Source organism: Eleutherodactylus coqui, chromosome 4 (assembly GCF_035609145.1).
Source record: "Eleutherodactylus coqui strain aEleCoq1 chromosome 4, aEleCoq1.hap1, whole genome shotgun sequence".
Taxonomy (NCBI): domain Eukaryota; kingdom Metazoa; phylum Chordata; class Amphibia; order Anura; family Eleutherodactylidae; genus Eleutherodactylus; species Eleutherodactylus coqui.
Window position 1 is genome coordinate 213527315 of NC_089840.1, and position 22008 is coordinate 213549322.

A 22008-nucleotide genomic window follows, 5' to 3' on the forward strand; every position below is an offset into this window, starting at 1 on the left:
GCAGCTGCGCAGGCCCTGAGGCCCCTCCTAACCGCTATGAGAGAAAGAGACATTCCTTATAGATGGGGGTTCCCCCTACAGTTACACGCAAGAAGAGGAGGAAAATCGGCTGTCTTCAGACATTTAGGGGACCTATCCAAATTCCTGGGGACTCTAGAACTACCGCAGATTGCAATACCAGACTGGCCCAAAATATGCGAGATGCCGGTCCCCCCTCCCAGAATGGAGTGGCAGAAAGTGGGAGGCCCACGAAAGGAACCGAGAAACAAAACCCCAAGGACCCAAGATAACGGATGAAGGAGGAGGCACAGAAACCCTGACGACATTTCCACGCAAGGACTGTTTCCACGAACTGACCAGACAAGCCTTCTATTTTATATGTCCAATCTATCTTCTACAACGTGCCTTATCCTTCACCTCTTCATACGCCTTCTTCTTCCTCTCTCTTACTTTCGTTGGATGCTGAGAAGTCGGGCCCGGCGGCGGGCGTGATTAGTGTCATCTGATACATAAATCTATCCCATAACCTGTTTCACACAAACTTTTCTTTTCTTCTACTCACTCGACGGCGGAGAAGGCAGGGGCAGGCCTCTGTTGGTGGTCTCCCCTCCCCCACCTAGGGTAGGCAGCCCTTAGCTGCGCTTGAAGCTAGTTTATAGCAATTAATAGCGAATATTTTAGAATAGCGAGGCCTAGTTCAAGGCCTATAGATGTTTTATGTTATGTACCCCTCCTTCCCCCTCTTCCCTATGTCATATCCTTTCCCCAGCAATCCTGACCCAGCCCAACCGAAACCTCGCCAGAAGAGTGCAACAAGAGACCGGTCCAGACCAGATTATGGCTAACCTAACGATCACCTCGTACACTGCCAAGGGGTTAAATATTCCCTCTAAGAGAGGCCATATTTTATACCACATGCCAAAAAAAAAGGGAGAAAAGTGCTCCTCTTCCAGGAGACTCACTTTAAGGCAGATGAGATTCCCTCCTGCTCCACAAAACTATTCCCTACCTGGTTTCATAGCCCGAACCCGAACCGCAAGGCGGGAGGGGTATCTATCGCATTTCATAACTCACTACAGGTACAACCCCTTGGCATTCTGCGCGATCCAGAGGGTAGATACCTATTTGTTAAAACGGAAGTATTTGGAAGACTGATCACGTTTGCAAACTTATATTTCCCGAACCAGGGACAGATACCCTTCGGAATTGCCGCCCTGAGAGAGCTGGCGAAATTCGCAGATGGGACCGTCATAACACTGGGAGGCGACTTTAACCTGGCCGTAGACCCGAAGCTGGATACTTCATCAGGTAAATCCTCTATCTCACGGGCAGCAACTAGATCCCTGAAGAGGGAATTGGGAGACATGCACCTGGTGGACTTATGGCGTCTGCTGCACCCGGGCGCCAGGGACTATACGTTCCACTCCCTACCCCACAATAGCTACAGTAGAATAGATTATATATGGGTCTCACACGCCCTTCTAGACTACCGGCCTACATGTGAATTCGGACCATTTGACTGGTCAGATCACGCCCCAGTATATGCAGACTTTGACGGCTTTCAAAAAGACCTCCGACTTAGAACCTGGAAACTCAACGACAACATATTAAAAGACCCCCAATGCGTCCAGGAGATCAAAACGACCATAGCCAACTTCGTGAGTGACCACCAAAACGATAACACGCGGGCCCCTGTTAAATGGGAAGCATTAAAATGTGTCCTAAGAGGTATCCTGATCTCTCAGGGAACAAGACTAAAAAAAGAACGATCCAGGGAATTGGGAGACCTGCTGACAACCCTACAAGAGAAAGAGACGACCAATAAAAGAACCCCGAACAATGACACACGGGCAGAGATATCAACAATACGCCCAAAAATCTTGTCAATACTGGATCAGAGGACGCTGGCCTTTAGAGACAAGATACGAAGGGAGGCTTACGAGGCTGGAGACAAATGCGGAAGAAAATTGGCACGCACACTCCACCCTAGAACCTCGGCGACATTCGTATCCAAAATACAGAGAGCAGGGAGAACGCCAGCGATCTCCACAAGGGACATCCTGGGAGAATTTCGCACCTAGTATGAGAAACTATATAACATAGAGCAAACCCCACAGCCAGGTAATAGAGAAAGAGAGGAGGAAAAGGCATACTTAGAAAAATACGGACCGGGACCGCTGAAGCCAGGGGAGGCTGAAGCTATGGAGGAAGATTTCACGTGTGAGGAAGTCAGGGAGATAGTTAAAAATCTCAAGATAGGCAAAGCGCCAGGCCCGGATGGGTTCTCGGCCAGATTTTACAAACTCTTTGGAGAGGAAGTGACCCCCCTACTAAACCATATGTTTAAAGAGGTTTCCCAGGGAAGCCCCATTCCGCCCCAAGCCCTCCAGGCACACATAGTAGTAATCCCGAAACCGGGAAAGGACACTTCTTCCTGCGCAAATTACAGACCCATATCCCTGATAAATCTAGACGTCAAGATGCTAGCAAAACTTATAGTAAACAGACTTAGTACACATATCCCTGGCTTAATACATAGAGAGCAAGTGGGATTCGTTCCAGGAAGGGAAGCCAGGGATAACACGATTAAATCTATATCATTAATATCTCGGGCAAGAGCAGGAAATAAACCACTGTGCTTGCTGGCGGTGGATGCTGAAAAGGCGTTCGACAGGGTCAGGTGGAGGTTCCTGGAGGGGACCCTCCATCAGATAGGCCTTGGTCGGAGGATGAGGGAATGGATCATGGCCCTGTACAAGGGACCATCGGCCAGAATTCGGGTAAATGGCGCCCTCTCTGACTCCATCTCGATTAATAATGGGACTCGGCAGGGGTGCCCCTTGTCGCCTCTGCTGTACGTTCTGTCTATGGAATCCCTGGCCAACGCCATCAGAGAAAACGGGTCAGTCAGAGGCCAAACGGAAGGCCCCTCCGAGCACAAGATGGCGCTATTTGCAGATGACCTCCTCCTGTTCCTGTCAAACCCGAGAGTGGGGCTGCCAGTGGTAATGAGGAGTTTGATAGGTATGGAAGAGTAAGTAACTTTAAAGTCAATATACAGAAATCAGAAATTCTAAATGTAACCCTAGCCCAGAGGGAGGTAGAGGCCCTCTCCGAATCCTTCCCCTTTAAGTGGAGAACATCGTCCATCAAGTACTTGGGGGTTCAGATCCCGGCAGACCCCTCACAGATTTTCGACCTAAATTTTCGGCCATACCTGGAGGGCCTGAGGGCGGAATTGAACAAATGGAGCCCATTATACGTATCAAGGACAGGGCGGATAAATGCAGTTAAGATGGACTCCCTTCCAAAGTTTTTGTATCTGTGTCAGACTCTCCCAATAACCTTGAATCGGCAATACCTCTTAAGCATCCGCTCCCTGATCATTAGATTCGTGTGGATGAACCGTAAATCTAGACTTAGTCACAGGCTACTCACGAGGACCAAAGGGGAGGGAGGACTGGGGCTCCCAGACTTCTCACTTTACTACAAAGCGTGTACCGCAAACTTCATCCTCTCTCTGATGCAGGCGAGAGCCACTAAAATATGGGTAGAAATGGAGCACGAATCTGACTCCAGGATAATCCAGGGGGCCCCCTGGATTCCTGGACGGTTTCTAGAGGAGCTGGAGGGACTCTCACCCTTCCTCCTAAAGGTCCTCAAGAAATGGGGGTGGGGTGGGCCACAAGAGCAGGACTAGTATCAATCCCGGGCCCACTCACACCACTTGTAGCCAACCCACAGTTCCCACCAGCGAGAGACAAGGATACAGTGTTATCCCTTCCAGACACACCAATACCTAGAATTATGGATGTGGTAAACCAGGACGGGATGAAGCCCTTGACAGAGCTATATGGCAACCTGCCCCCGCCCCCCCAGGAGCATGGCTGAGTAACCTACAGGTGAGGGCTTTGTGGGGTCCCTGGCACCAACGGGAACGACTAGCAGACAGCTGACGCCATTTGAGACGTGGTGCATGTCGCCAGGACCTACGGACCATGGCAAATCAGTAATATATAAGATGTTGCTGAACGGCGAGATGGGGGACTCCCTCCCGAACTATACAGGACAATGGGAGAACGAGCTAGGCGGCAACAGATCCGTACCGGACTGGCAGAGGGCTTTCCTCATGTGTCACAAAAGCACCAGGTATGGCAGATTACAGGAGCAGAACTTTAAGATCTTATCTCGATGGTATCGGACACCGTCAAGAATTCACCAAATAGATAATAGAATACCTCCAATATGCTGGAGGTGCCAAAATGGCCCTGGGACAATGACTCACCTATGGTGGGACTGTCCTCCAATCAGGACCCTATGGAGTAACGTGGAATTACTATATAATGCCATGACTAGATCTGAAGTGTCCATAACAGCAGAGATGGCCCTGCTCCTGTTACTGCCCGGCTCTGCGGCCAGGATTAGAGCTGACCTATTACGCCTGGTTATCCTAGCGGTGAGGATGTTGGTCCCTGACTTGTGGAAATCTGGGTCCTCACCCACACGAATACTGTGGTCAGAAAAGCTTAATTTGTTAATGAGATATGAGGAGGAGGGAGCGGAGGGCGAATGAGAGCGCAGTGAGACACATGATCTATGGAGTCCGTGGATATCAATGAGAGCCTCTGACACATTTAAAACGTGGCTGGAAACAGGTCAACGCGAATAGTGAGAAAATATGAATATAAACTGGCGAGGCTGTTCTTCACTCCTATAACCCACCTTACCCTAACCCATATACCCCTTCTTTCTTCCTTACCCCCCTCTTATATTCCCCCGTTAGTTAGTTAGTTATAATTTTAATTGTATTCATTTCTGCAGAGCTAAAATACCTACGATGCAGATAAGCAATGTCCAATTTGCTTATGTGACTTCTTGATGTGATGTAAGGACAAAATGTTAAGACAGAATACGAGAGATATCACTGGTTATTGTATTGTTTTATCTTGGTATCACCATGCAAAATCCAATAAATTTAATTGAACCAAGAAAACATATTTAATTGTAATGATATCTACACTTGTTTATTCTACTATTGTCTATAAATCTGTCCCCAACTGTCAAATTCTAAGCCCACGTTTGAAATCAGTACTCTGTAAAAAAACACAAAATCTTGTCCAGAACAAAGAAAAAACATTTTTTTGCAACACAGGGAAGCACCCTGTGAGTATTTTTTTTAGTTTAGCTGAAATGAAGCAACCGGTGAACAAATTGTCACTTCTCACCTGCTGGTTTCCGTGTTTACATGGGACAACTGCCACTTACACTCGCTCTTTTAAGGAACTATTAGGTCAATAATTGTCTCTTGTAAAGCCAACCTGATTCAGGATATAAAACTCAGGTATATCTTATTAGGCAATGAAGAATGTAGTTGAGCTGGTTTAGCCACAAAAACGCTATAAAAGCTGATAATTTCCCTTAAGAATCAGACCATCCGTGCCACACTGAGTTGGTAAGACCATTTTTGTCTCTTAGCATCAGCCACAATAGCTGTTTTATCAGATTGTTATTGTATTACTATTATATTTTGTATCTTTTTGTAGAGTGGAAAATGTGGGTTCATAAGTTGGTGGTCGTGTCTTTGGCATTATCTGGCGTATACAACCTCAAGTGTCGTGAGTACTTCTGAAGTAGACTTCATGTTGGAAATGATGGCATATGGAAATACTTTAATTACTTTCATCTTAACCAAATGGTCCTAACTGTTAACATAATTGTTTATAGACGGCATATAGCAGATTATTGGAAATATATTTGAACATTTCCATAGAGGTAATAATTATTGTTAATGATGTAGAAAGCGTTAAACATTTAGTCTATTATTGGTTACTAAAAGTAATTAGTTTTAGCCAATGAAAATCTGCAGTTAGCATTCATGCTTCAAACTATATTTTCTGTTGTTAGTATTAAACTTTTCTTAGCATTTACTTGGGTATTATTCAAGAAAAATGATATTTCCAATAATAGAAATTAATGTTACATGATGCAAAGATTCCTTGTGTGTGTAACAGGGGACTGACCGTAGGAAAGGTTCACCATTAGAGATGAGCGAGCACCAAAATGCTCGGGTGCTCGTTACTCGAGACGAATTTTCCGCGATGCTCGAGGGTTCGTTTCGAGTAACGAACCCCATTGAAGTCAATGGGCGACCCGAGCATTTTTGTATATCGCCGATGCTCGCTAAGGTTTTCATTTGTGAAAATCGGGGCAATTCAAGAAAGTGATGGGAACGACACAGCAACGGATAGGGCAGGCGAGGGGCTACATGTTGGGCTGCATCTCAAGTTCACAGGTCCCACTATTAAGTCACAATAGCAGCAAGAGTGCCCCCCCCCAACAACTTTTACTTCTGAAAAGCCCTCATTAGCAATGCATACCTTAGCTAAGCACCACACTACCTCCAAGAAAGCACAATCACTGCCTGCATGACACTCCGCTGCCACTTCTCCTGGGTTACATGCTGCCCCCTCCCCCACCACCCAGTGTCCACAGCGCACACCAAACTGTCCCTGCCCAGCCTTCAGCTGCCCTCATGCCACGCCACCCTCATGTCTATTTATAAGTGCGTCTGCCACAGGAAAAGCAGGCACACACTGCAGAGGGTTGGCATGGCTAGGCAGCGACCCTCTTTAAAAGTGGCGGGGCGATAGCCCACAATGCTGTACAGAAGCAATGAGAAATCCAATCCTGTGCCACCTCCATCTGGAGCTGCACACGTGGGCATAGCAATGGGGAACCTATGTGCCACACACTATTCATTCTGTCAAGGTGTCTGCATGCCCCAGTCAGACCGCGGTTTTTTATATATAGTCACAGGCAGGTACAACTCCGCAATGGGAATTCCGTGTGCACCCACAGCATGGGTGGCTCCCTGGAACCCACCGGCGGTACATACAAATATCCCATTGCATTGCCCATCACAGCTGAGGTAGTATTGTCATGTTTAATGCAGGTGGGCTTCGGCCAACACTGCTTGCCCCAGTCAGACTGGGGTTCTTTAGAAGTGGAAACAGATGCATTTACAACTCCCTGTGGACCCACAGCATGGGTGGGTGCCAGGAAGCCACCGGCGGTACATAAATATATCCCATTGCATTGCCCAACACAGCTGAGGTAGTAATGTCGTGCTTAATGCAGGTGGGCTTCGGCCCACACTGCATGCCCCAGTCAGACTGGGGTTCTTTAGAAGTGGACACAGATGCATTTACAACTCCCTGTGGACCCACAGCATGGGTGGCTCCCTGGAACCCACCAGCGGTACCTAAAAATATCCCATTGCATTGCCCAACACAGCGGATGTAACGTCAGCTGTAATGCAGGTGGGCAAAAAAATTAATTTGATTACACTGTAGGCGAGGGCCCACAAAAATTGCTGTATCAACAGTACTAATGTACATCAGAAAAATTGGCCATGGCCAACCAAGAGGGCAGGAGAAACCCATTAATCGCTTTGGTTAATGTGGCCTAATTGGTAACTAGGCCAGGAGGCAGCCCAGTTAAAATAAAAATTGGTTCAGGTGCAAGTTTCAACGCTTTAATGAGCATTGAAACGTATAAAAATTGTTTACAAAAATTATATGACTGAGCCTTGTGGGCCTAGGAAAAATTGCCCGTTCGGCGTGATTATGTGAGGTTTCAGAAGGAGGAGCAGGAGGAGGAGGAGGAATATTATACACAGATTGATGAAGCGAAAAGGTCCCCGTTTTTGATGGGGATACAGAACGATGCTTCCATCCACGGGTGCAGCCTACGTATTGCTTAGGTATCGCTGCTGTCCGCTGGTGGAGAAGAGAAGTCTGGGGAAATCCAGGCTTTGTTCATCTTGATGAGTGTTAGCCTGTCGGCACTGTCGGTTGACAGGCGGGTACGCTTATCTGTGATACTTCCCTGCCTGTGCTGTACATGCTGCCTGATCTCTGCGCCTCCCCTGCTACCTGGCCCTCGGAACTGCGCCTTCGGCCACTAGCGTTGTCGTATGGGAATGTTACCATCAGTTTGTCCGCCAGGGTCCTGTGGTATAGCAACACTCTCGAACCCCTTTCCTCTTCGGGTATGAGAGTGGAAAGGTTCTCCTTATACCGTGGGTCGAGCAGTGTGTACACCCAGTAATCCGTAGTGGCCAGAATGCGTGTAACGCGAGGGTCACGAGAAAGGCATCCTAACATGAAGTCAGCCATGTGTGCCAGGGTACCTGTACGCAACACATGGCTGTCCTCACTAGGAAGATCACTTTCAGGATCCTCCTCCTCCTCCTCCTCAGGCCATACACGCTGAAAGGATGACAGGCCAGCAGCATGGGTACCCTCACCAGTGGGCCAAGCTGTGTCTTCCCCCTCCTCCTCATCTTCCTCCTCCTCCTCCTCCTCATCATCACTGCGCTGAGATATAGACAGGAGGGTGCTCTGACTATCCAGCGACATACTGTCTTCCACCGGCTCTGTTTCCGAGTGCAAAGCATCTGCCTTTATGCTTTGCAGGGAACTTCTCAAGAGGCATAGCAGAGGAATGGTGACGCTAATGATTGCAGCATCGTCGCTCACCATCTGGGTAGATTCCTCAAAGTTTCGAAGGACCTGGCAGATGTCTGCCAACCAGGCTCACTCTTCTGAAAATAATTGAGGAGGCAGACTCCCACTGCGCCGCCCATGTTGGAGTTGGTATTCCACTATAGCTCTACGCTGCTCATAGAACCTGGCCAACATGTGGAGCGTAGAGTTCCACCGTGTGGGCACGTCGCACAGCAGTCGGTGCACTGGCAGATTAAACCGATGTTGCAGGGTCCGCAGGGTGGCAGCGTCCGTGTGGGACTTGCGGAAATGTGCGCAGAGCCGGCGCACCTTTCCGAGCAGGTCTGACAAGCGTGGGTAGCTTTTCAGAAAGCGCTGAACCACCAAATTAAAGACGTGGGCCAGGCATGGCACGTGCGTGAGGCTGCCGAGCTGCAGAGCCGCCACCAGGTTACGGCCGTTGTCACACACGACCATGCCCGGTTGGAGGCTCAGCGGCGCAAGCCAGCGGTCGGTCTGCTCTGTCAGACCCTGCAGCAGTTCGTGGGCCGTGTGCCTCTTATCTCCTAAGCTGAGTAGTTTCAGCACGGCCTGCTGACGCTTGCCCACCGCTGTGCTGCCACGACGCGCGACACCGACTGCTGGCGACGTGCTGCTGCTGCTGACACATTTGATGGCGAGACAGAGGTTGCGTTGGAGGAGGAGGAGGAGGAGGGTGGTTTAGTGGAGGAAGCATACACCGCCGCAGATACCACCACCGAGCTGTGGCCCGCAATTCTGGGGGTGGGTAGGACGTGAGCGGTCCCAGACTCTGACTGTCCCAGCCTCCACTAAATTCACCCAATGTGCCGTCAGGGAGATATAGTGGCCCTGCCCGCCTGTGCTTGTCCACGTGTCCGTTGTTAAGTGGACCTTGGCAGTAACCGCGTTGGTGAGGGCGCGTACAATGTTGCGGGAGACGTGGTCGTGCAGGGCTGGGACGGCACATCGGGAAAAGTAGTGGCGACTGGGAGCTGAGTAGCGCGTGGCCGCCGCCGCCATCATACTTTTGAAGAACTCCGTTTCCACAACCCTATACGGCAGCATCTCCAGGCTGATAAATTTGGCTACGTGCACGTTTAACGCTTGAGCGTGCGGGTGCGTGGCGGCGTACTTGCGCTTGCGCTCCAACACTTGCGCTAGCGACGGCTGGACGCTGCGCTGACAGACATTGCTGGATGGGGCCGAGGACAGCGGAGGTGAGGCTGTGGGTGCAGGCCAGGAGATGGTAGTGCCTGTGTCCTCAGAGCGGGGTTGGATCTCAGTGGCAGGTTGGGGCACAGGGGGAGAGGCAGCGGTGCAAACCGGAGGCGGTGAACGGCCTTCGTCCCACCTTGTGGGGTGCTTGGCCATCATATGTCTGCGCATGCTGGTGGTGGTGAGGCTGGTGGTGGTGGCTCCCCGGCTGATCTTGGCGCGACAAAGGTTGCACACCACTGTTCATCGGTCGTCTGCACTCTCAGTGAAAAACTGCCAGACCTTTGAGCACCTCGGCCTCTGCAGGGTGGCATGGCGCGAGGGGGTGCTTTGGGAAACAGTTGGTGGATTATTCGGTCTGGCCCTGCCTCTACCCCTGGCCACCGCACTGCCTCTTGCAACCTGCCCTGCTGCTGCCCTTGCCTCCCCCTCTGAAGACCTGTCCTCAGTAGGCGTAGCAAACCAGGTGGGGTCAGTCACCTCATTGTCCTGCTGCTCTTCTTCAGAATCCTCGGTGCGCTCCTCCCTCGGACTTAATGCCCTTACTACTACCTCACTGATAGACAACTGTGTCTCATCGTCATCGGCCTCCTCACCCACTGAAAGGTCTTGAGACAGTTGCCGGAAGTCCCCAGCCTCATCCCCCGGACCCCGGGAACTTTGCAATGGTTGGGCATCAGTCACGATAAACTCCTCTGGTGGGAGAGGAACCACTGCTGCCCAATCTGAGCAGGGGCCCGAGAACAGTTCCTGGGAGTCTGCCCGCTCCTCAGAATGTCTCATTTTCATGGAGTGAGGAGGCTGGGAGGAAGGAGGAGCAGCAGCCAGAGGATTCTGAGTTGCAGCAGTGGACGGCGCAGAACTGTGGGTGGACGATAGGTTGCTGGAAGCACTTTCTGCCATCCACGACAGGACCTGCTCACACTGCTCATTTTCTAATAAAGGTCTACCGCGTGGACCCATTAAATATGCTATGAATGTGGGGACGCCAGAAACGTGCCTCTCTCCTAATCCCGCAGCAGTCGGCTGCGATAAACCTGGATCAGGAGCTCGGCCTATGCCCACACCCGGACTAGGGCCTCCGTGTCCTCGGCCGCGCCCACGTCCTCTAGGCCTACCCCTACCCCTCAGCATGCTGTATTACCAGGAATGCAGAAACACAACACTGTAATTAAATGTGCCGCTTATTGGCCTGTGGTTGGAGGCTGAGTTCGCTTACGGAACGCCAGGAAATAATTTGGCGCAAGCCTGCTGTAACACTTAGCTGGCTGCGTATTTATTTGGAGAACTACTACCCCCAGCACACACGGACCCAGAACACTGAGCACAGTGACAGGCAGGCCAAATAGATTTTTTTTCAAGATTTTTTTCGAAAGGACCACTGCGTATATTCAATCTATAATATTTGTCTTCTGGCCCTGCCTACACAATTCTCTCCCTGGAGTATTACTGCAGGGCGCAATGCTCTGCACGGCCGATATACCAAAAAAAAAAAAAAATGCAACACTGCTAAAAGGAGCCTCCACACTACTGCACGCGGTTAGATGTGGCCCTAAGAAGGACCGTTGGGGTTCTTGAAGCCTACAATCACTCCTAACACTCTCCCTGCCTAACCACCACTTCTGTCCCTGGACTATTACTGCAGGGCGCAATGCTCTGCACGGCCGATATACCAAAAAAAAAAAAGTGCAACACTGCTAAAAGCAGCCTCCACAGTACTGCACACGGTTAGATGTGGCCCTAAGAAGGACCGTTGGGGTTCTTGAAGCCTACACTAACTCCTAACACTCTCCCTACAGCAGCTCCAACACGATACCACTGTCCCTCAGCTATCTCACAACGCATCTGAGGCGAGCCGCGGGAGGGGCCGATTTATATACTCGGGTGACACCTGATCTCGCCAGCCACTCACTGCAGGGGGGTGGTATAGGGCTTGAACGTCGCAGGGGGAAGTTGTAATGCCTTCCCTGTCTTTCAATTGGCCAGAAAAGCGCGCTAACGTCTCAGAGAGGAAAGTCAAAGTAACCCGAACATCGCGTGGTACTCGTTACAAGTAACGAGCATCTCGAACACGCTAATACTCGAACGAGTATCAAGCTCGGACGAGTACGTTCGCTCATCTCTATTCACCATACATATTACAAATGTGATCACAGCTTTGTAGAGCCATAGGTAAACTGGTCAAATAGGATTCTGCAATCTGTATATGAGAGATGAGGAAAGGGCTGTGACAAATTCTATCAATAGAGGACCAGATGGGTACAATGTTGCCATTTGGTAACTGCTTCTACTCTTGCCAGGTGTAAACAAAGTCATGTAATGGGGAACCTGATAAATAATGTAATGTTATATTCTTTTTTAGAGGATACTTCCATTTTTGAGAAGAAGCTAAACATCCTAAACCTGTTGACATGCTGGGATGAGAACTCTGAATGCGACTGCCAGTCTAATTCTGGATGTCCTACTGGGTACCAGAGCTGCAAGGAAATCAAGAATTCCAATCGTCATGCACAGGGTGAGGATATAAATGTGTAGTATAAATGTATACAATTTGTAGATTTTGAAGCTTATTTTATTACAATAAATGGTGTAATCAGTAGATTTAATGACAATAAATACCTGCCACTCAATACTGTACCATAACAGCATTTGTTGTTTACTTAATGAGTATTTTGTGTTGGTGTCCTCTTTGTTTCTTTAATTTTTTTCCCTAAGAATCTTATTGGACAAATCACCATAAGGCCTTAGTCAGACGGGCGTTTTTTCGCGCGATTTGCGGATCGCATGACGGATGCGCATTCGCAAATCGCGTGACCGGTGCCCGAAAATCTGCTCCTTGCCGCATTTCATTAGAAACGGGCCGGAGCTGTCCAGCGCATTGCATTCAATGGAGCGGCAATACAGCCCGCTCCATTGAAAGCAATGCGCTGCGGGCGAGTGTGGGATGAATTGTCGGGAAGGGCTTAAATATATAAGCCCTTCCCTGCAATTCATCCAGAAAAGTGTTAAAATAAAGAATATACAGTATATATACTTACCTGCTCCCGGTAGCCGGAGTTACGCGCGGCCGGCCTGCAGTGGGTGTAAAGGGGGTGTGAGTCAGACCTGCCCCCTGATTGGCTCAAAGCTGAGCCAATCAGGGGACAGGTCTGACTCACACCCCCTTCACACCCACTGCAGTACGGCCGCACGGAACTCCGGCTGCCGGGAGCAGGTGAGAATGTATATATTTTTTATTTTAACACTTTTCTGGATGAATTGCAGGGAAGGGCTTATATATTTAAGCCCTTCCAGACAATTCATCCTGCGCTCGGCGGCAGCCCATTGCTTTCAATGGAGGCGGCTGTATTGCCGGCTCCATTGAATTCAATGGGCAAACATCGTTCTTCTCTGCCACAGCTGTTACAGCTGTGGCAGAGAAGAATGATTTGTCTTCTATATGTTCTCAATGGGGTCGGCGCTGCTGCCGCCGGCCCCATTGAGCGCATATAGAGAAGAGAACAGGAATCGCAGATCGCAGATAGGTGCGATCTGCGATTTCTGTTCTATAATTTATCGGACGAGCGCATAAAAAGCGCTCATGTGTCCGATACCATTGCAAAGCAATGGTTTTATAAAGTCGCAAATCGCGGCAAAAAACGCCCGTCTGACTAAGGCCTAAAAGTACAAAACATTAGATCTTAACTGTAGTTCAAAGAAAAGTTCAGTATAATCCAGTGTGATGTAATTCTAGATGGCATATATATGCTGAATACAGAAGATGGACTGAGGTACCAGACCTACTGTGACATGACAACCAATGGTGGAGGTTGGACATTGGTGGCCAGTATCCATGAAAATAACATGAATGGGAAATGTACAGAGGGGGATCGCTGGTCCAGCCAGCAAGGAAACAACCCCAAAAACCCAAAAGGAGATGGTAATTGGGCCAACTACGCCACATTTGGTCTACCTGAAGGAGCTACCAGTGATGATTATAAGGTGAGGTGACTTTATATTTAATTCTAACAATTTTTTTCTCATGTTCCAAAATATACTAATACCCCTGCCTTGGCGTGAAGACTTCATAGACCTTCTTTGTCAAAGAATATTTGCCAGTAGAATAAAAATCAGAAATGAAAAATTGTTCAAATTACAGCTAAATGATTTCCATTACTCCAACATGATTGTAAGTGCTACAGTATTCTTCAACCTGAATACAATGTTTAGACATATACAATAAATTTAGTGGCTTATTATTAGTATAAAATACCTTTTGCCTCTTCAGGATTGTCATCTTCTACTCTAATCTCATTTAATGCAATGTAATCTAACCCATGTGTAACAAATTTACTCTTCTGTCTTTATAGAATCCTGGCTATTATAACATCAATGCTAAAGATCTGAGTTTGTGGCATGTTCCCAATGATACACCCATGTCACAGTGGAGGAATGCTTCTCTCCTGAGATACCGCACAAACAATGGCTTCTTTACTCAAGTGGGTGGAAATCTCTTCCATCTTTATCAAGTAAGTACTCCATGAAAAAAGCTACTTTTCTTATGGAAGGTGCAAGTCTGTTACAAATGTTACAAAGATCCAGAAATGTCTTGTTGCATTTAGGTCTTGTTAGTTGTTAACTTTAATTCCTCACAGCAACATATCATCAAGTTTGATATGTCATTCTTGAGTATCAGAGCCCCAAACTGTACACAGTATTCCATGTCTAGTCTAACCAGTGACTTGTAAAGAGGAAGAACAATGTTCTTGTCATGTGCCCTTCGCACCCCATGATCCTATTTGCCTTGGCAGCAGCTGCCTGACACTGGTTGCTCCAGTTAAACTTACAGTTAACTAAAATCTCCAAGATCTTTTTCATGTGGTGATAAGTTCAAAAATATATCTGCACTCATAAGGTATGTAAGTAGTGAAAGAATGGTGCTTACTAGGAAAGGATGGGGATCTAAACTTACAAACCTCCTCCTTGAGAGTATGGAAGGTGGCTTGACCAAGAGGTATTATTGATGAAAGCTTTTATTTCATGTAGCAGAGATAAAAGGTGCTAAAATGCAACGTCATGACAGATCCTCGCCTTTCTCAAGCATAACCCATAAGAGCACAGAGTCATATAGAAATAGGTATATTGAAAGCATTGCAGGGATAGATGGGGAGGGGGGGGGGGGGGGGGGAGGGTTAGAATGGAGTGGAAAGAAAAGTCCAATCAGAAAAAAACACATACACAGTGGAGGAAACCTGTCATGATACCAGGTAAAATTGTTATACCCTTAGGGCTCAGTCACACGGGCGCATCGGCACCCGTGTTTCTGCAGGTGGCAGATGGCCGTACCTCAAGACGGACAACTCTCTGCAGCGCCGGGAGAAAGAACATGTGACCGGCTTCATTGCCGGACATGTGTTCTTTCATCACCGCTGCAGAGAGACGTCCGTCTTGAGGTACGACCGTCTTATTCCTGCAGTAATGGCTCAGTCACACTGAGCCCTTATAGGATTTGTTCATATGCACCATCCAGAGAGTGCATTCATGGACATATACAGCAGGGATCTCAAATTGACATACATACTGTTTATAAATCTTAATGAGGGATCTTACTTTAGTTACAAGGCTCCTCATGATGGGGTTGTGTTGTCAAAAGACCATATTAATGGTTCCCCATTAAATGATGTTAGCTGTATCTTCACCGGCAGCTAACGGGACTGCATTGTCAGCAACATCCCACATGACCATCAAGCCCCCAGTGGCATCATCAATGGCACGTCAAATGAGCATGCATAGCTCCGTCTGTACTTTTCCATGTTAGTCTTTCCCAGTGTTTCCCATTTAGTGTGCAATGGTGGCATGTATTTCCTTGCCCATGTGTATAGCCTTACATTTATCAGTGTTAAACCCCATTGGCCACTTTTCTTCCCAAGCCCACAATTTATCCAGATCCTCTTGCAATCTCCTTGTGTCCTCTTGTGTTAATTTCTTTATAGTCTTGTGTTATCTGCACATATTGATATTTTACTACACAATCCTTCTACCAGGTCATTAATAAATATATTAAAAAGAATAGAGCCCAATACTGCCCCTGTGGCACCCCACTAGTAGCAGTGACCTCATTCAGAGTATGTACCATTTATAACCATCCTCTGCTTTCTATCACTGACCAGTTACTTACTCACTTACACACATTCTCACCCAGACCAAGCATTCTTATTTTATATACCAACCTTTTATGTGTCTCAGTATCAAACACTTTGGAAAAGTCCAGATACACAAGATCCAATGAGTCTCCCCGGTCCAGTTTACAACTTAAATCCTTGAAGAAGTTGATGAGGTTGGCTTGACAGGAGCGATCTCTCATAAACCCATGCTGATACGGAGTTATACAGCTATTTTCCTTGAGGTCCTCCAGGATGGCATCTCTTAGAAACCCTTCAAACATTTTACCCACAATAGAAGTAAGACTTACTAGCCTGTAGTTTCCAGAGTCACATTTTGACCCATTTTTGAATATTGGCACCAAATTGGCTATGCGCCAATCCATTGAAACAGACCCCATCACTATAGAGTCCTTAAATCTAAGAAACAAGGGTCTGTGTATCGCATTACTTAATTCTCTTAAAGCCCATGTATGCCATCGGGACCCAGCGATTTGTCTATTTTAATTTTTTTAAGATGGCACTGCACTTGGACTGTGTTAAGGCTCTTTTACATGGAATGACGTTCGTTTCAGCGACTGCATGAGCACTAAAATCACCACTGAGATCAGTAGCGCTCGTGCAATACAATCAAAGTGAAAGTCCTTCCAGACACTCTCAGGCTTCTTGTCTACTTCTTGTTCCCTGCTCAGCACTTCCTATGGGAAGTGCTGTGCAGGGAGCTTTCACACAACACGAAAAGCCATCGAGTGCTAATGAACTTGTTTAAGCTGACAGAAAAGTCAGCTTAAACAACTGCTATCGACAAGTGAGTGATAGTGACATTTAGTGGAGAGTTTACTTGATCACTCTGCATCTCATCTGGCATTTCATTTTCCTCTGTGAATAAACTGGAGAAAAAAAACTATTTAATAGATCATCAGTTACAATTTGTTCTACATTATTTATTAAAGGGCCAACACTTTCAGTATTAATCTTTTTAATATTTGTATAGTTAAGCAGTTTAGGGTTAGTTTTACTCTCGTTGGCACTAAGTCTCTCTGTCTCCATATTTTCTGTTCTTAACTGATTTTTACATAATTCATTTTTTTCCTATACATCTTTGTAGACAAAAATCAAGCCCCTAAAAAGAGTTGCCACTTTGCTGCAAAACTGGGCATGCAATTACATCTCAGGCAGATATGCAAATGATTAGAGATGTGATGTGATTAGATAAATGGTTTTGCCCCTTCAAGCTCTAAAAGTGGTTCCCCCCTTGGCCTATAAAAAGGCTGTCAGAGGCTCCTTGTGTGTAGTGGGCTTCTTTTTCTGCTTGTGTAGAGCTTCTTGACTGCTAGGTGCCTCCATGATGCAATTGAATAGATTTTACCTAGTAAACACAGTTTGAGAGTGGGTAGATTATTGGAATGTGAGAAGCTGAAAGTCATATCAATGAATTGCCCTCCACCTGGGCCGTTATGACCAGACTGTGAGGGTGTTTTGTGACCAATGGATGCATGAGGGCACACATAGAAGGCGACTAAGTTCAGGACGCCTTCTACTGACCACCAGTAGAGAGGGCCATCTGATCATCTGACAAGCACGGGCAGCTCTAACTGTTCCATTGTCCGCCAACCAGAGACAAGTGGCTAAATCATTATTGGCCCCTATGTCTGCCATAACCATTTCCAGGTGCTTGGCAAGGAACAATTGCTCTTGCGACACCCATTACGTATACTGCCTTTGATACCTAAGGGTATTGTGAGGGAATTGAGGAAAACAGCACCCTCTAGGCAGAGGGGCTGGTACTTATATGCAACAGACCGGCGGTGATTGGCTGGCTGCAGAACTCCACACCCAGCCAGCTCAAACATCCCACATCTATGACAGTGTGCTCCCATAGAACTGCCAGGTTCCAGGAGCACAACCTAACATATCTCTTGTGGTTTCCATCCAGCCCTTACATGGGAGCGACTGCAATGGACCTGGTTTCTGGTTTTAATTTCTCAATATGGTGCCAGATACCATACAGAACCTGTATGCATCCATGTCCACCCATATCACATCTTGTATCCAAGCTAGAGGTGGTACAACAGGGTACTACAGCCCCTATGTCTGCCTGTATTACATCATGTATACAAACTAAAGGTGGCACAACAGGGTACTAGAATCCCCATGCCAGCCCATATCCCGTATTGTATCCAAGCTACAGGTGGTACAACAGGGTACTAGAGCCTCCATGCCCACCCGTATCACATCTTGTATCCAAGCTAGAAGTGGTACAACAGGGTACTAGAGCCTCCATGCCCATCTGAATCACATCTTGTATCCAAGCTAGAGGTAGTACAACAGAGTTCTAGAGCCTCCATGCCCGCCTGCATCACATTTTGTATCCAAACAAGAGGCAGCTGAATAGGGGTACTAGAGCCTCCATGCCTGCCTATATCACATCTTTTATCCAAGCTAGAGGTGGCTGAATAGGGGTACTAGATCCTCCATGCCCACTAGATCCTCCAAGCTAGAGGTGGCTAAAATTCCGGGGGTGTATGCCCTCGGGACCCGGCGATTTGTCTATTTTAATTTTTTAAGATGGTACTAGAGTCCCATGTCCATCCGTATCACATCTTGTATCCAAGCTAGAGGCAGTACAACAGGGTACTAGAGCCTCCATGCCCACCCGTATCACATTTTGTATCCAAGCTAGAGACAGTACAACAGGGTACGAGAACCTCATTTCAAGTGTTTAGTTTTCTGTAATATATCCTCCTTTTGCTCTGATATTGTAATCACCTACTTATGTCAATGTTACAATCACACACTTAAAGTTACATTTGATTCCAAAAACTTTTTAGGTGCATAATTTTGGGGGGACAACAAGTGTAATAAACGGTATGTTTCCATAAATTTAATACAATTTGGGTAGAAAAAAAATTGTTGGAAAAGTATAAATAAGGTGTCATTCATATGAGCGATGAGTTTGCACACTGGCTACACTGCGGCCAAAAATCGTGTGAATGAAGAATAGCCGTGATCAAGTCCCAACCTTAAATTAGCGTTTTTTCGTTCATTCACACGGGCGTCTGGGGTGTTGGAGATGAAAAAATACATTGCTACGGAAATCCCTAGGTTAGCAGTAATCCTCAGAATGACTGCCAATGCTTAATTAGAGGCAGCTGTTATCTTTTACCAGCATTGGACACAGGTAAACTCCCTCCCCCACTCTTTTTGTTCAGCTCCCATAGGAGTGCATGGGAGCCTCCAGCATATCTTAGCAAAAGATAGAGCATGGCCTATCTTTTCACGCACCGTATAAAATCTGTGCTCTATTTTTGACAGCGCAATCTAAAAAACGCTCATGTGAAAGAATACCTTGGAATCTAATGCTTCCCATGGTCGCAATTTTTGTATGCAGCTACAATAGCTGCGTAGATATGCTCGTGTGAATGAGGCCGAACTTTGAGAAAATGGGTGACATTGTGAGACATTAAGCAACATATATACATAATGTTAATTATTTCTCAGAAATACCCAGTGGTGTACAATGCTGGAGCCTGCCTCACAGATAACGGACCGGCTATTCCTGTTGTATATGACGTTGGAAGTGCTGAGAAGACAAAATCATATTATTCACCAAATGGAGCAAGTAAGACCCTGTGTAATTGTACAGTAATATAATGCACAGTGAAGATGTCTTCCATACTGATAATTGTTTGTGACTCTCTGCAGATGAGTTCACTGCTGGTCATGTCCAGTTCCGGGCTATTAATAATGAAAGAGCTGCCCTGGCTCTGTGCCCCGGTGTGAAGGTAACGGGATGCAATGTTGAACATGTAAGTAATACAATTGAGCTAAATACTATTCACACCATCTGCTGTTAGGTTTTTTGCTATGTAAGACTCCAATAATACTGATTAAAGGTTTTTTTTAGAGACTAAAGGCCCATTTAGACCCAACGATTCTCGCTCAAAATTCGCTCAAAGCCGTCTTTTGAGCGAGAATCGTTGGCTCTAAACGTACAGACATTGTGCAGTTTTCGTTAACGATTCGCTCATTGTTGTCTTTCAGCTGAAAGATGACATGAGTCTTATCAGGACTGTGCGCTGAGTTCTCCTAGCAGGATACCGCTGATACTATTGTTTCAGCTGGTATCCCGCTCGGAGAACCCAGCCGTAATATGAAGAAGACAAGAGCTCCAGCTGTGTCCTCACACCCCGCTCAGAGCGCTCAGCTGTATACCAGTTAAGCGCTCTGTGAACACAGCAATAGTATGCAGAATACAACGCTCCAGCTGTGTTCTGCATACCCCACTTGGAGCGCTCAGCTGTATACCAGCTGAGTGCTCCATGAACACAGCAGGAGTATGCAGAAGGCAAGCAGTCCAGCTGTCTTCTGTACAATGCTCAGAGTGCTCAGCTGTATACCAATTAAGTGCTCTGTGAACACAGCAGTAGAATGCAAAAGGCAGCGCTCCAGCTGTGTTCTGTATACCCCACTCGTAGCACTCAGCTGTATACCAGCTGAGTGCTCCGAGAAGACAACAGCTCTATGCAGAAGATAGCAGTCCCACTTGTCTTCTGCATACAGCGTGCGCCTTTATTTACACACTTATGCAAAGTGAACGCTCAAAACTGTCACTCACACTGCCGTTTGAGCAAATTTTGAGCAATCATCTTGCTGTGTAAATGCACACAACAATTATCGCTCAAAAGATGTATTTTGAGCAACTTTTGAACGATAATTGTTGTGTCTAAATGGGCCTTAGACATTGAAGAGTCATCCTCAGGATAGGTGTTTGAAGTGGCCATACTACTGGTGTGAGCACCACAGCCGCTTCAGTGCATACCAGGCACTTGAATGGGACTGAGCTTCTGTCAGGCCATAAGACAATAAATGTAACATCTCATGACTGAGAAATGTCGCTGGCATGCACACAAGCATCATGGGCTCTTCAAACAACTTATCAGTAGGGGTCCCAAGTGGTGGTCCCCACAGATTTGATTTTGATGACCTATCCTGAGTATGGATCATGATTAACTTAACAAAATGAATAGCCGTTCTAATCTTCTTTATACATTTGCAGCACTGCATTGGAGGAGGAGGCTACATCCCAGAAGGAGACCCCAGACAGTGTGGAGACTTTGCTGCTTTTGACTGGAATGGTCATGGAACACATACTGAATGGAGTTCCAGCAAGGAAATGACTGAAGCAGCTATGCTCCTCTTCTATCGTTAATCTTACAAATTACCTATTATCTATCATTAATAGCATTTGTAAAAAGCAAGATATGAGCAAATTAGATTTTCCTAAATCCTGTATACATTTTGGAGTTCTTTGGTCCTGGAAAACAATGAATAAATAAAATATGCTTATGATCTATAAGAGTTTTTTAAGGGTTCATCACAGAAGAGGTGTATATGTATATTGGTAAATTATAAATGGGAGTTATGTGAAGTAGTTTGAACAAAAAATACACCCAGATAAAAGTCATCCAAGAAGTACAAGGACAGCTTGAGTCCACCACTTTTATACAGAGAATCATGATGTATATCATAGAGGCGGGTACCAAGCAGGGAACCTCCCACTATAATATCCATATGCACTGGGTTGGTCTTCATAAGATAATCACTCTAAAGGAAATGTGTCAGCATATAATAATATTGACACCATTAGAATAGTATAAAGTTGAGCTGCAGTAGTAAACCTTTATTTCTGTTGGAAGCAATTACTACTATCACAGAAAAATCTACTGTGGCTGTCAGAAATCGAACTGGGGACCTCCTGCGTTCAGGTTGATAGTTCTCACTACTGAGCCATCCAGCCTGTCGACAGTTCCCTTGCATGGCTCTCAGCCTTGTCCCATGATTTTAGTTATCTAGTTCCTGCCTCCTGGTCCTGACCCTGCCTATGTTCCTGATTGCGTTCATTATAAAAGCCTGACCCTACCATTGCACCAGCTTGCGAATATTCTGCTCCACAACATTGATTGATCAGGTTCCATTTCTGCCTGCTCCTCTGCTATTGCTACATTGCCTCTTGATACTGACTTCTGACTACGTTACCCATCTCATCTATCTGTACTGCAAACCGAGACCCCCCGATGCTTACCCCTGGCTTCCCTTCTGACTACGTTACCCACCTCATTCAT

General features: G+C 46.7%; 1 protein-coding gene across 1 annotated transcript; it reads left to right on the forward strand.

The window, feature by feature from the left end:
• Positions 1-5387: 5387 nt before the first annotated feature.
• LOC136624858 (intelectin-1-like) lies at positions 5388-21232 on the forward strand. Its single transcript, XM_066598789.1, has 8 exons — positions 5388-5452; positions 5544-5615; positions 12106-12258; positions 13477-13724; positions 14093-14251; positions 19385-19505; positions 19589-19692; positions 20943-21232. Exons 2-8 carry the CDS (start codon positions 5552-5554, stop codon positions 21093-21095), a joined length of 1002 nt encoding a protein of 333 aa, XP_066454886.1. The 5' UTR covers positions 5388-5452; positions 5544-5551; the 3' UTR covers positions 21096-21232.
• The last annotated feature ends 776 nt before the right edge of the window (positions 21233-22008 follow it).